This window comes from Cervus canadensis, chromosome 8, assembly GCF_019320065.1.
Source record: "Cervus canadensis isolate Bull #8, Minnesota chromosome 8, ASM1932006v1, whole genome shotgun sequence".
NCBI lineage: Eukaryota > Metazoa > Chordata > Mammalia > Artiodactyla > Cervidae > Cervus > Cervus canadensis.
This window is the reverse complement of record NC_057393.1, coordinates 67,385,968-67,398,941: the sequence shown is the minus strand read 5'-3', so window position 1 is coordinate 67,398,941 and position 12,974 is coordinate 67,385,968. Positions and strand designations below refer to the sequence as shown.

Genomic DNA, 12,974 nt, shown 5'->3' with positions numbered 1-12,974 from the left:
TAAAATCTCTTGCCCAATTGTTTGCTGAGCTAAACAAAATTCTGTGGCCTCTGACCTAAAGACTCAGTTGATCCTCTGGGCCAGATAATCAAAGACGGCAAAATGTGACAGGAAACAAGGAACGGCTGTTCTCATTTGACGGCTGGGAGGCCAGGGCGCGGAGATCACAGGGAGGGGTCAAGGCAGACTGAGACCACCACCACCTCGGCGGGACCCTGCTCATCTGACCCACCTGGGAACAGGACTTCAGCTGGGCTGGGGGGCACTCACCCGCTCCTCCGCCTCTGCCACTGCAGCAGGGCTCTGCCCAGGGGACCAACAGCTCACGCAGCAAATCCTGTCTGGAAGCCTCTCCTCTGGAGGCCTAATGTCTTGGCCACCTCCTCACTGCCCCCGGCCTCTGCATGCGGTCACCACCACCGCACCATCACGTCACGCCCCTGCCGCCTCCCCCAGAGCCCACGGCGGGGCCTCACCGGGTGCATGGCACTGGGGCGGGACGGCTCTGCAGCCCCGGGCTCTCCCTCTGACACTTGTCTCCACCAACCTCAGGGTGAACAGGGCCAGGCTGGCATCCAAGGCCCGCCAGGGCCACCAGGCCCTCCCGGACCGAGTGGACCTCTGGGGCACCCAGGACTGCCAGGGCCCATGGGGCCGCCCGTAAGTACCCCTCCTGCTCTCCACCACCTCCTCTCCTTCAAGATTCATCCCCTGAATTCTCTGCAAGTTTGGGAACTGGGTAACCAATGTGACTCTGGGCCCCCGCTGAAAGGGCAGAAAAGCATTGGCAAGGCTGCCGGACGTGACTGGCCCCTGTGGGAGCTGCCCGTCCCAGTCACACTCACCGGTTGCTCTCTGGTTCTGAAAACACATCCTGGGACCATGTGCTCTGCTTCAGCCACTGCCTCCCAGGGGGGAAACTATGAGCAGGCCTGCCTCTCCCAGCCTCAGGAGAGAGGAGCTTGGAGAGAAAGTTCCCAGGACCACTCTGATGGATGTCCCCTGCCCCCTGGGCTTAGGAAAACTTGAGTTGGGATGATGTGTCCTAAAGGAGGTAGCAAGGGGGCATCTGGTGGCCTAGCATCCCTAACAGACACGCCTTTGCTGGTGTGTGTGGATTTCCCACTCCTGGGCCACCTTCCAACCATGTTACACACCCGGTTGGCCAAGAGGACCCTGCATCGAGCCTGTGGATTGGACCACTGTCAGGAGGGACCCAGGGGAGCTGACAGACACTCCTCTGGGCAAGACCACACTCAGGCGATAGGTCAGTCCCAGTGTCCACCAGGTCATCTGCTTGCAAGCTCTAGCCAAGCCCCAACTCTTTCTCAGCTCTATTGTGTTCAAGAAAGCACCAGGGCAGAGTAACTCAGAAAACCCTGGACGTCTTCTTTAGAGAAAATGCATTTCTACCCAGAGCTAAGACCAATGTCAGCAGTTATTGGAGGCAGAGGGGTTAAGGACAGTCTGTTTGATAATGTTTTTTTCCACGTGGCCTTTTTTTGTTTTGTTTTTCTTTCTTATGACAAAAGCATCATATATCCAATGTGAAAAATTTTGAACAGAGATGAAGAAAAAGTTTTAAACTGTCTGCTTTCCCATATCCAGGGTTCCCCTTCGTTAACACTGGGGAGAGTCCTTTCCATTTCTCTCCTTAGACTTCTCTGCACATAAACATTTTCCAGGTTGGTGATGTTCTGAATAACATAACACTTTGTATCCTGTTACTCTTTTCACTTAATCTCATATACCATGCCCTTTCTTATGTCAGGAGTCTCCCATGATATGGATTTTAGGACTGCTGGGACTCTTTACAAGGTAGTTAATGGGTTCCGTTCTGTAATATACATCCTTAAACATAAATGTGTGTGCACATCTCCGATGCTTTCATGGCAATAGATTCCCAAAAGTGGAATTGCTGAGTCAGGGGTGCTTCTGTCAAGGAGCCCACGATGAGTATAGCCATATTCCAGGTCACTCAGCTTCACACCTGGGCCCTCGGCTACCCCAGCTTCCAAGGCTAAAGTTCTGTGTAGAGTCCCCCTAGGCTGGGTGACAGCTCTGGTCAACCAGAGCAGCCAGCTTGACCAGAAGGCAGCACAGCAGAGTGAAAACCTACCTTTCTGGGAGAGCCAGCTCTCCTGCTCAGCTTGATCCCCATAACGGATTTTAAATATTTCCATGATTTCTCCCCAGAACTCTGGGGAGGGAAGATAGTCTCACTTTCATGGATTGATGGATGGAAAAGCAGAAAACCTAAAAGGAAAAGCAGAATTTAGAGAACTGAACCAAACAAACCAAGCCAAGAATATAAACCAAGATTTTAAAAAGTGCTCAAAATCCACTTCTTTCCTGACAGCCCTCACCCGAACACACTGGGCTCCCGATCCCTGAACCCAAGCCAGGCAGTTTTCTTTGTTAGGTTGTTTATAAAGAAAAAAACCAGAACGCATGTTTTTAAACCAATTGAAACAGGCCAGACTCAGGCATCATGGTTTTCTCCAGCCAGTGTTTGCCATCCAGACCCACGCCCGAGACCACACTGAAGCCCGCCTTCCCTTTCCTCTCCCTCGGGCTCCCGCAGGGCTCACACCACTTCCCCCAAGCTGGCTCCTGTGGTCACAGCGCCCCAGGGGTGGGGAATGGAGACAGAGGGCTCCCCTGCAAGCTGGCAGGGCCAAAGGCAAAATCCATGCTCTGCTGGGCAAGGTCAGCTTTCCAGGGAGCGGCTCTAGTTAGGAGGTGGGTGGGTGGACCAAACACACTATCAATTTCACATGATGCCATTGACCTATTTTGCAGCGGGCCAGCACAGCAGAGGTGCCCGAGGCACCCATGTGGCTGCAAAGAGGGACTGAGCCTGTTGTCCCCACGTGCCTTCAGCAGGCTTCAGATACCCTTTGAGGGCGCTCTTGATGGGTTCTCCAGTGCATCCAGAACCCACTGCAGCCTTCACTGTAAACATGTTTGTGTGTGTGCGTACTCAGTCGTGTCCGACTCTTTGCAACCCCATGGACTGTAGCTGCCAGATTCCTCAGTCCATGGGATTTCCCAGGCAGGAATACGGGAATGGTTGCCATTTCCTGCTCCAGGGGATCTTCCTGACCCAGGGATGGAACCCATGTCTCTTACATCTCCTACACTGGCAGGCAGATTCTTTACCAACTGCACCATCTAAGTGTGTTTAGCCCTCACCATTTGCCAGTGGAATCCATCTCCACTCACCTTTCTTCTTGCTTCTGCAGGGCTTACCGGGGCCTCCTGGACCAAAGGTGAGGGCCCTTCAGTGATGGGTGATGCATCAAGTGGGTGGGGAAGTTCCCTGGTGGGGAGTGGGTGGCGCACTGACTGGTACTGAGTAAGGGGCTGAGAGGGAATTGATTGGCTTCACAAGGATTGCACTTTCATGGGCTCAGGCCAAGCAAGTGCTGTGGCTGGTATGGAAGATGTAGCCCTGCTCTCCAAACAGATCATGGTCTAGCTGGGAATTCAGATGCCCAGGACATTGTCACAACATCCCAGTAAAACAGTGGCTCCTAAGGGGCCAGAACTGGAAAGGACCTTTGGGGTCATCCAGTTTCTTTTGAAACCTTATCTGGAAGCCCACAATGTCGAGTCTCCCTTTGAAGCTGGAGTCCCTGTGGCTCTAGGAAAGAGAAGTTGCAAAGCACTGATCCAGCCAGCCGTTTCACAGATGCAGAAGCTGGAGTCCGGGGGGAAGTGACTTGTCCAGGTGCCACAGAGAGCCCATGGTGGAACCAAAACTGACCCTCAGGGCTCCTGTGCCCGCGCCGAGTCGACCCGTCCCTCCTCCCTCAGCCTCTGCAAGACAGGGACTGGTTCTGGGAGGTCAAACAGTCCCTGCTATTGTTCCAAGGTTGGCTGGAGGTGGAGGTCAGAGGATTTGGAGTCACTGGGGAGAAGGGGATGGTAACATGGAGGAGGGGGGTGCAGCAAGAAAACCCCTCTAATGGGCTTCTCTTGGTTCCCCTCAGGGAGACCCAGGGATCCAGGGCTACCACGGCCGGAAGGTAAGAAGGAGGGGGAAGGGAGGACCCGTCCCCCACCAAGTGACAATCCAAGTGGGGCTTCACCACAGTGCACACGGGGTCTGGACTTGGTCCATACACACTTTTGCACACACATCAGCAAGGGCCTCAAAAGTCTTGAATTTAAGTGAATTTAAGTTTGTGTCTCCATTGAGGAAGCAGGAGGCTCAGAGAGGAAGGGCCTTGGGCAAGTCAGTGGCCCCGCTGGACCTCAGACCCAGGAATGTGTCCCCTGCCAACCCGAGTGGCCGTGTCCACACAGAGGCACAGGTTCTCGCCTGCCCACTGAGGACCTAGTAAGTGGGGACCAGGCAGAGCTTCTGAGTGTGGCAGGGGATATGGAAGGTCCCAACTCTGCTGTCTGGCTGCTCACAGGCCAAAGAGACAGGATTCCTACGCAAATAACCCTAGTGAAGGCAACTGCACTAACCCCTACCATCCAAAGTGCTGTGTCAATATTGGGGTAGGGGGTTCAGGGCGATTCATTCTAGGTTGGGAGGATTTGGGGGAAGTCGTCTGAGAGAGGACAGCCTCTGAGTTCAATCCCGGTGAATGGGTAAGTGTATCAGTTATCTATTGCCGTGTAACGAACCATCCCAAACTTACTGTCTTAAAACAATTCTTTCCCAGGATTCTGTGGCTTGGCCAGCTGTCTCCTCGGGGCTCACTCATGCAGTCACATGGGATGATGGCTGGAACGGCCGGGGGGCCAAGACGGCCTCGTCCACATGCCTGGGGCTGGTGCTAGCTGTGGCCTGGGTTCCTCTGTTCTACTCCACGTGGCCTCTCAGCCCCTAGGGTAGGGCAGATGGATTTCCTCACAGCATGGCAGGCCCAGGTCAGCTTTCGAAACAGGCAAGTCCCAGTGCACAAGTGCTTTTCGAAAGCATCTCTTGCATCACATTTTCTGAGGTCCTATTGGTCAAAGCAAGTAGCACTGCCAAAGCATTCAAGTCAGTGGGGCGAGATGACTCAGCCTCTTGTTCTTCTTGTGGGAGGGTGGCAAAGCCTTTGTGACCATCTTTAATCTACCACTGTGCTCCTGCAAGCAGCAGATTTCAAGGGAAATGGCATTTTAGACAGGGAAACAATTGAGCCAAGGCCCAGAGATGGTCATTACAATAACTTTAATAATATAAAAATAATTTTAACACTATACACCACTTACTGAATGTCTCCTGTGTGCCAGGCTGGCCTTCAATGGGACCTGCATCATATCTAATCCTAGGAGGCTGGTACTCTTCTTCTCCTATTTAACAGATGAGGAAACTGAGGTACAACCTAAGTGGCTCATAAGTGGCAAAGCAGGAATTCAAGTCCAGGTCACAGCCTTTCCCATGATGCCTTGTGTCATAAGGAGCCCATCCCACCCTCCAGGCCCTAGCTGGGAGGCTCTGGCGCCTTCCAGGGGAAGAAAGGCAGGATGAGGAAGGGGAGGGATTCTGGAAAGGGAAGAATCAGCTCTGGAGGAGCACATTCCACAGGCTCTGTAGCTCTGTAATCCGACAGGGGCCTTCACCGCATTGTTTTATGGGTGCTTGGTGGGTGAAATGGCAAGACCCGAGAGATCTTTCATTAGTTCTGCATAAACTGCGAAGTTTGTACTGTGTCAGGAAGTGGAAATTACAGCCCCCGAGGTTGCTTCCATCCACTCAGGCAGACTCACAAAATTTACTGCCTCCCGGTGGAGCACAGGGTCGGCTTTCCCATTAGCAGCCAGACCAGCTCTTTCAAGCTGTGAAGAAACTTCAGGGCAGCAGTTTCCCCAGGGGGTCACGGGGATGCTCACGGCTGGCATCCCTACCATAGCAGGCATCTGCATTCCCCTGCCAACTGGAAGTCTGGTTCATTCAGAAAGGAGGTTGGGGGGCAGGGGGAGTCTGTTGCCCTGAGGATAGAGAGGCGTCAGCTTGGGGCTAAGGTGTCATGATGGTACAGGGCCTGGTTCCATGATTATGGCCATTCTGGGTGAAGTTTGTGGGAGGAATCGTTCAGCCCTGACTGTGTGGAATTTGCAGAGGAAACTAGTGTGGTCCTACTGACAGAGGGGCAGCCTCTGATCCCGAGGAAGCCTGTTCTGGAGAGAGAGGGCTCAGGGCTGCTAGAGGAGGCTCAGGGCTGCTGGAGAAAGCACAGATGTACTTCTTTTGCCTGACTAAGGATAAAGCAAGTGCCGGTGGGTACCTTGAGAAGGACGGGGCTCCCCGTCACCAGAGGCATTTAAGGAGAGGCTGGAAAACTATGGGTCTGTCATGTGTTAAGAGAAGCTTCTATATCCAATGGGAGACTGGATTGAAATCCCTTCCTGCTCAGGGAAGCTACATCTTCCTAAGAACAGAGCTGGCTCCATACCCCCTGGAGAGGAGCAGCCTCCCATCCGACCCTGACTTTATGAGTCAGACCCCTCGAGTCTATGTCCAGGCCTTTCTTCATCCACATCCAGTGCTTGTCAGAAGCATCACCGCTCTTAGGTCTCCTGGGGTTCTGAGAAGGCCCTTCTTCATGCTCAGCTCATGTTCCCACACTTTCTTTCTCTGTTGACCTGCTCCTGCCCTTCCATAACAGCCTCTTCTCATGGAATCCAGGGGGAGCTGTGAGGCTGCCGGCTTCTCTGCGTTTCTGGAAGGCTCCTGCCAGCTTCTTTTCTCCCAGCCTGTCCTTGAGACTTCTCAGTAGGAGCTCTGGAGCCACCAGGTGGTCTTAGAACTCTCATCTCTGTGCTAGCCCTCACTCTGCTGGGGCCCTTGTCCTGTCATCACTGAAGCCGCAGCGTCCTAGTCCGACGGAGGCTAGGGTGCACTGGAGGCCGATGGCCAGCAGCAGAGTCCACCCCCAAGAACCTGGGGGTCATTCCTCAAGGTCAGGTGATACTCAGGAGGCTACGAGTGCCTGTTCCCACTGCCTGAGCCCCAGTGATCACCATAGCCAGGCAGAAGTATTCTTCCCATCAGAATTCTTAGATGAAGAGTCCTTTTTCCATGAGATATTACTTTTCTCCTTAAAGTGTTTCATCCCATTTTTCAATTCTTAAATGAAGAATCTTGCCCAAGGGCAAGGGCAGCAGTTCTTCACGTCCCTGGTTCAGCCAGAGTCCTTTCACTCTGTCTCTCACTCATCTCATCTCACCTTGGCCCAGTAATTTGATGCATTATCCCCACTGTCAAGAGACAAGAAGCTCAGAGAGGTTAATACTCTGCCCAGCGTTGCACAAGTCAAGTGTTAGTCACTCAGTTGTGTCCGACCCTTTGCGACCCCGTGGACTGTAGTCTGCCAGGCTCCTCTGTCCATGGAATTCTCCAGGCAAGAATACTGGAGTGGGTTACCATTCCCTTCTCCAGGGGGATCTTCCCGACCCAAGGATTGAACCCAGGTCTCCTGCATTGCAGGCAGATTCTTTACCGTTTGAGCTATCAGGGAAGCCCCAACACTGCACAGCTAGTGATAATCATGCTGGGACTGGAAGCTAGGTCTCATGAGTCTGAACCCAGGAGCCAATCTTCCCGCCCTAGTGCAGAAGGAAATGTCTGCTCGGGGGAGGAGGGGTGTCACCCCAGGCTAAGCTAACTGTGCACAGACCACCCTCCCCTGTGGTTTCTCTGGGATGTGGAGGGGTAACCCTCTGGCTCTTTTCCTTTGTCCACCAAATCTCTTTTCTCTCTTCCCATCTCTGCTCTCTGCCTAGAAAGAGGCCTGGAAGGGGGGACCCACACGAAGGGCAGCTTGGTCACAGATGCTGGGAAGATGAGAGTTTGCTCCCACCCAGCACCCCGTGCCACCCAGTGGGGACACCCCAGGTGTTCAGGGTGTGAGGGGGCCCCACGGGGTGACCAGTGGCCCTTCCACATCTGTCCCGGCAACTTGACACACTTGCGGGGAGGCCTTTCTTTCAGTAAGGGGTGGAATTTAACTCTCAGCAAAGACGCTTCTGGTCCTGTGAAGTTTGCTGTTGATTAGTTCCATCCACCACCACCCACCCCAGCAGCCGGTCCCAACCTGGCATGCTCTCAAAGGCCAGCCAAGGCCGGCAGGGCAGCGTCTCCACCAGCTCCTCGAGATCACAGCCCGGTGTAGCCAGCGGGCTGTGTGCTGCCGCAGCCCCACTCACACCCAGCCCCGCGGCCTAGACACTGTGAGCATTGTTATGCGCCCATGTGGTACCTATTTGATCCAAATTTATGGCACCGATCTACTTTAAATGTGTTGCAAGACACAAAATGTGTGTTTAAAGCATCACAACCTTGGCTCTCTTTCAAGAGGATTGATGAGTATTGTCAGACTGTGTATGGATCACAAAACCTGGTGAGAGCTTATCTCCAAGCACGTCAGAACTGGCCCGTCCATCTTGGCAGTAGGGGGGTGCCTTTGACACATGTGGCGGTCTGGGTGTTAAGCCTTGGGGTTTGCATGAAGGACCAGAGCTGAGCACACATTCCCATCCTGCCGGCTCCGGGCTGTGCATCTTCAGACCAGCGCAGGCAGGATGTGACAGCCTCGTGTTTACTCAGCTTGTAACTGAGGTCACACCTCCTGGAGGCGGTGGGGCTCCCCAGAAAGAGGGACTCCCAGGGAAGGAGATCCGATGGGCCCTGTGGTCGGCTGGCCAGGGCGCTGGAGTGACGGTGTGAGGAGCAGAAGGGCACCCACCCGGGTACCTCAGTCCTTCTACCAAAGGGCAGGATCGTTCTGACCTGCCAGTCAGCACAGCATCATGTGGGTGGACACACTTCTGAAGAACGTAACTAGAATTATTGTATCTACCTTTCTGGGCCTCTTCGTGCCAGGCTGTGTAGGAGCACTTTGCTTGCATCATCTCATCAGATCCTCATAACCACCCTGTCAGGTACGTTTTATTCTTATCCCCAATTTATAGATGGGCAACATCTATAAATTCACAGAGGTGAATCCCCCTAGGGCCACAGCTACAAAGCAGTGAAGCAGGTCTGTCTGGCCCCAAAGTCTTGTTCTGGATGACTTTACTACCTGGGTTTTATGAGCCCAGGGGACCTATGATTTCCAATACCCCACCACTACCGCCTGCTCCCACTCCCAACTCCTCCACTAGAAGGAAAGAAGGAGGGAGCTGGCCTGTTTTCCTTCTTGTGAGAAGGTTGTGGCTGGATTCAGGCCCTCCTCCATGTCTCCCAGGCTCTCTGTGAACATCTAAGGCAGAGAACTTGGGGGTACTTGGTGTATTTTACTCAAAGAACCAAAGAAGGGGAGTGCTTTGCCCATTGGCGCTGATTGTACCCGAATTATTCCCTAGGGAGCTGACCTGGTCCTGTGACCTCCAATAAAGCCAGGAGAAGGCTGTCTGAGCTGTGCACCCCAGCGGAGAAACCTCCTAAAACTTCCCTGCACCCCCTGACTCCCAGAGGACCCCGGCAACCCTAGGCTCCATGCCATGCTGACAGGCAGCAGAGCATGCCCTGAAGATGGAAATTGTCGATGCAGAGTGGGGACAGCACTTGGTTTCAAAACCAGGGATTCCTTGGGGGCGGGAGGGCATCCAGACCATTTCAATTAAAGCAGATCAGGGAGCTGAGACTCGGTCCCCACCTCTGAGGCCTCATGAGGGCCGACAGGACTGCTCTGCCTGTCTCCAGCCCCCAGCCTGTGCTCTCTGCGCCGTTTCTCCTGCACTCCCAAGTCCCCAGATTAATTAGAGCTGACTTTTCTTTTTGGAACTAACTACAAAATCAACCGATCTCAAATCGAGATTACAACCCAGCCGCCCTTCCAAAGCCCTGGCCTTCGATGGGGCGCCTGACCCCGGTAATTCCCCAGATCACTTCCTGCCGGCCCTAATTACCGAAGGACCTGGCGTTTCCGTGGCCCCAGGCCTCTCCAGTCTGGAGCTGGCTGGGGCGAGAAGAGGGAGCAAGCTGCCCTCCTCCCGGAAGGGAGCCCTGGGAACTCTTTAGGGGAGAGAAGGACATTAGCTCTCCTCACCCGGCTTTTCCAGCCCAGGAAAGGGCCCTGGTCCAGACTTAAGGCCTGAGTCACCTGCTGGCCTCCCCCGAGTCCTCCACTCCCCACACTTCTCCCCTGCAGAGAACAAAGAGTCTGTGTGGACCTGCTCCGGCCCAGGGCCGCCCACCCCCCAACCCACAGCAGGAGCCTCACATTAGGGAGGTCTGTTTGTCTCCTCCTGCTTCTCTGGCCTGACCTTTGCTCGCCTGGGGAACTGACCTGGAAGTCCCCCACCTCTTGCCTCCTTTGCCAAGTCCCTGCCCTATTTGTTCAACAAACAGTAAATCACCAATTAAGAGAGCAGAACACAACTGGTTTGTGCTCCAAGGAGCTTGCTTCCATCCCATCATCTGGGCAAAGGATGGGTCCTCCCACCTGGAAACAGAACCAGAATACAGAACCTACTGATGCTGGCAGGCACTCCAGGCAGGGGCAGCAGGAGTCAGTGGCATCGTAAAAGTGGTGGCTGGGACGGCCTTCAGGGTCATTCAGGGCAGCCCCCTATCTACCTATGTGAGCTCACTCAGCACTTTCTTAGCCACCGAGACCGGAATCCACTGCTTGCAGGCCAGCCATCCAGCATCCTTGGTTCTGGGAACCAAGGTTAAAAGAGCCAGCCTTTCACAGGCCTGGCTCCACAGCATCAGCCACCATCCATGCTCCGGGCATCTGGTGCAAGACCCTTTGTAATGCTTGGAGCACCTACTTCCTCAGCCCCCCGGGGGAGCTTCCAGGCTCCCTGCTCGGAGGACAAGAGGTGCAGGAGATAAACTGGGGCCCTAGGGTTTTGGCAAACTATGAGAGCTCTGTCCCCAACTAAGATGTTAGTGAGTTAGTGGATCTAAATTCTTCAGCACAATTCCAAACTTAAACCTTTTAAACAAACAAACAAAAAACTTTCATGTAGGAAAATGGGAACGAAGGAGCCTCTAGGTATGCTCTCACAAAGACACGCCACCAGGAAAAGCTCTGTGAACACACATGTGTCATTGTCCTCCCTTTAGCAATGGCCCCGGAAACACTCCCCACTCCGCAGCCCCCCATCACCCCTGCAAACAGATGCCCTTGCTCGCAGCCACCCTTGATAATGACTCAGCCCGCTCTCACCTCTCCCATCGTCCAGAATCAGTGTTTTCTGGTGCAAGCTGAGTCCAGACCCTGGTTCAGAGGTCAGGCTGGGGTGAGCCCCCGGAGACAAACCCTGGAGAAGGAGACTGATGAGAGTGGAATGAGCCCGCGGGGTGGGGTCAGCCAGGGGCACCCTGGCTTCCTGCCCAGCAGAGGGGTGGGGGTGAGGGAGGCCCTGAGATGGGGATCAAGGGAGTCTGGGTCACTTGCTGAATTATGAGACTTGACCCAGAGGGAGGGGAGGGGCAAAGGTCAGCCATCCTAACGAGGAGACTGCCTCCTCCGAGGGGCACAGATTTCCCTGGAGAGTGCGGTTGTATCTTCACAGACAAACCTTCAGGGTCTGAAGACAACCCCGATTACATCAGACACCCTCACTCCAGGTTTTGATCTGCACAGCGTGTGTGGAGATTGGGGACAGAAACCCAGAGATGGAGCGTGGGCAGCCCCCAGCCTCCTGCGCTGCTGAGGCACCCCAGGCTGTCCTCTGGGGCAGGAGGAGACCCACTGAGCCCCTTGTAGAACCACAGTTTTACCCAGAGCTAACATCACCTCCCCCACGGAACCTTGTTCTGGGGCTGCCAACACACCCAGCGTCAGCTCCTCGGGTTGGTCCTCCCAGGAGCAGGAGTGAGTAGGAGGTGTCTAGTCCTCACTTTGCAGGATCCTGAAGCCAGAGAGAGAAAGTAACTTATCCAAGGTCACACAGACACCCAGCTCAGCTCTCTCACTGGAGGTGGGAAATGTGAGGGCAGATGCATTGGAGGAAAGCTGACAGAAAGATGGGAAGAGAAAGAACGGGGTTCAAACGGGAGATGTCTGAGTAATCAGGGCTGCCCAAGCTGACCTCCCGCCTGTACCCACCACCACCCCAGCGGACTCTGGTGTCCCTCTGGGCTGAGTCAAGCCAGCTGAGTTGTTTGTAATGGAAACTGGGGACTTCAGCTTATGCGCTGTAGCTAGTTACCAGAATTCTGACGAAGTCCTGTGGCGCCCTCTGCTGGCCATAGAGCAGAACTGTGGTCACAGGCCAGCCGGGCTCAGCCTTTTTCTCTGGTGCCAGGGTTTGAAGACACAGCCTTTGGGCTGAGCACCGACCCCTAACCCCTATGGGGCACAGACCTGAGGGCCCTCCAGAATAGAGGGCTTTGACCTGAGGGCCCTCCAGAATAGAGGGCTTTGCCCTGCTTTTGGCCTGCAGAAGGTGTTTAATGGGAGCAACGGATGCTTGGGGTTGCCAAGCAATAGAAACATCTGATGCTTGGGGTTGGCTGAGAGAAATGGGTACCTGGGCTTTGGCAGACAAAAGACCTGTGTTCAAATCTCTGCTCTGCATGACCTTGACTATCATACCTGGCCTTCCAAAGCTCACCTGTGGGACAGGAATAACATCCACTCCCACACTGACTGGAGGGGATTCCTAGAGATTGAACAGAGGATGGATGTGACGGCTTCACTCAGTACCAGACACAGATGCAATAAATGACTGTGCCTTTCTCTGCTCTTTCCCACAAGAGGGATTTTCCAGAATTTAGTGCCTGGGGCACAATCTTATCTGTTGCGGTTGCTTCTGAGTCCAACTCCACCACCCCTGCCTATGGCTCAGAGGTCCTGGTGGGGTCAGGGTGAGGGAGGGCTCTTACATTGGAAGCTAAAATTTCTGGGCCTTTTGCAGAATTTAGAGACCTGGCCCAAAGAGGATGGGGTGAAGCCATCCCTGGCAGATGTGATTTGAACGGTTATTCTAAGCTTCTGGAGCAACCCCTCTCGCTGACATCCTCACAGACCATGCTTCAGGGCCGAGCCCTTGGGCCCTGAGTCTGGTCC

The 12,974-nt window shown here is 54.2% G+C and overlaps 1 protein-coding gene across 1 annotated transcript in view; it reads left to right on the top strand.

The window, feature by feature from the left end:
- COL13A1 (collagen type XIII alpha 1 chain) overlaps window positions 1-12,974 on the top strand; it is a 150,334-nt gene that overhangs the window by 95,550 nt on the left and 41,810 nt on the right. Inside the window, 3 exon segments of the mRNA XM_043476738.1 lie at window positions 553-660; window positions 3,246-3,272; window positions 3,996-4,031. Of these exon segments, the coding sequence (XP_043332673.1) occupies window positions 553-660; window positions 3,246-3,272; window positions 3,996-4,031 (171 nt within the window).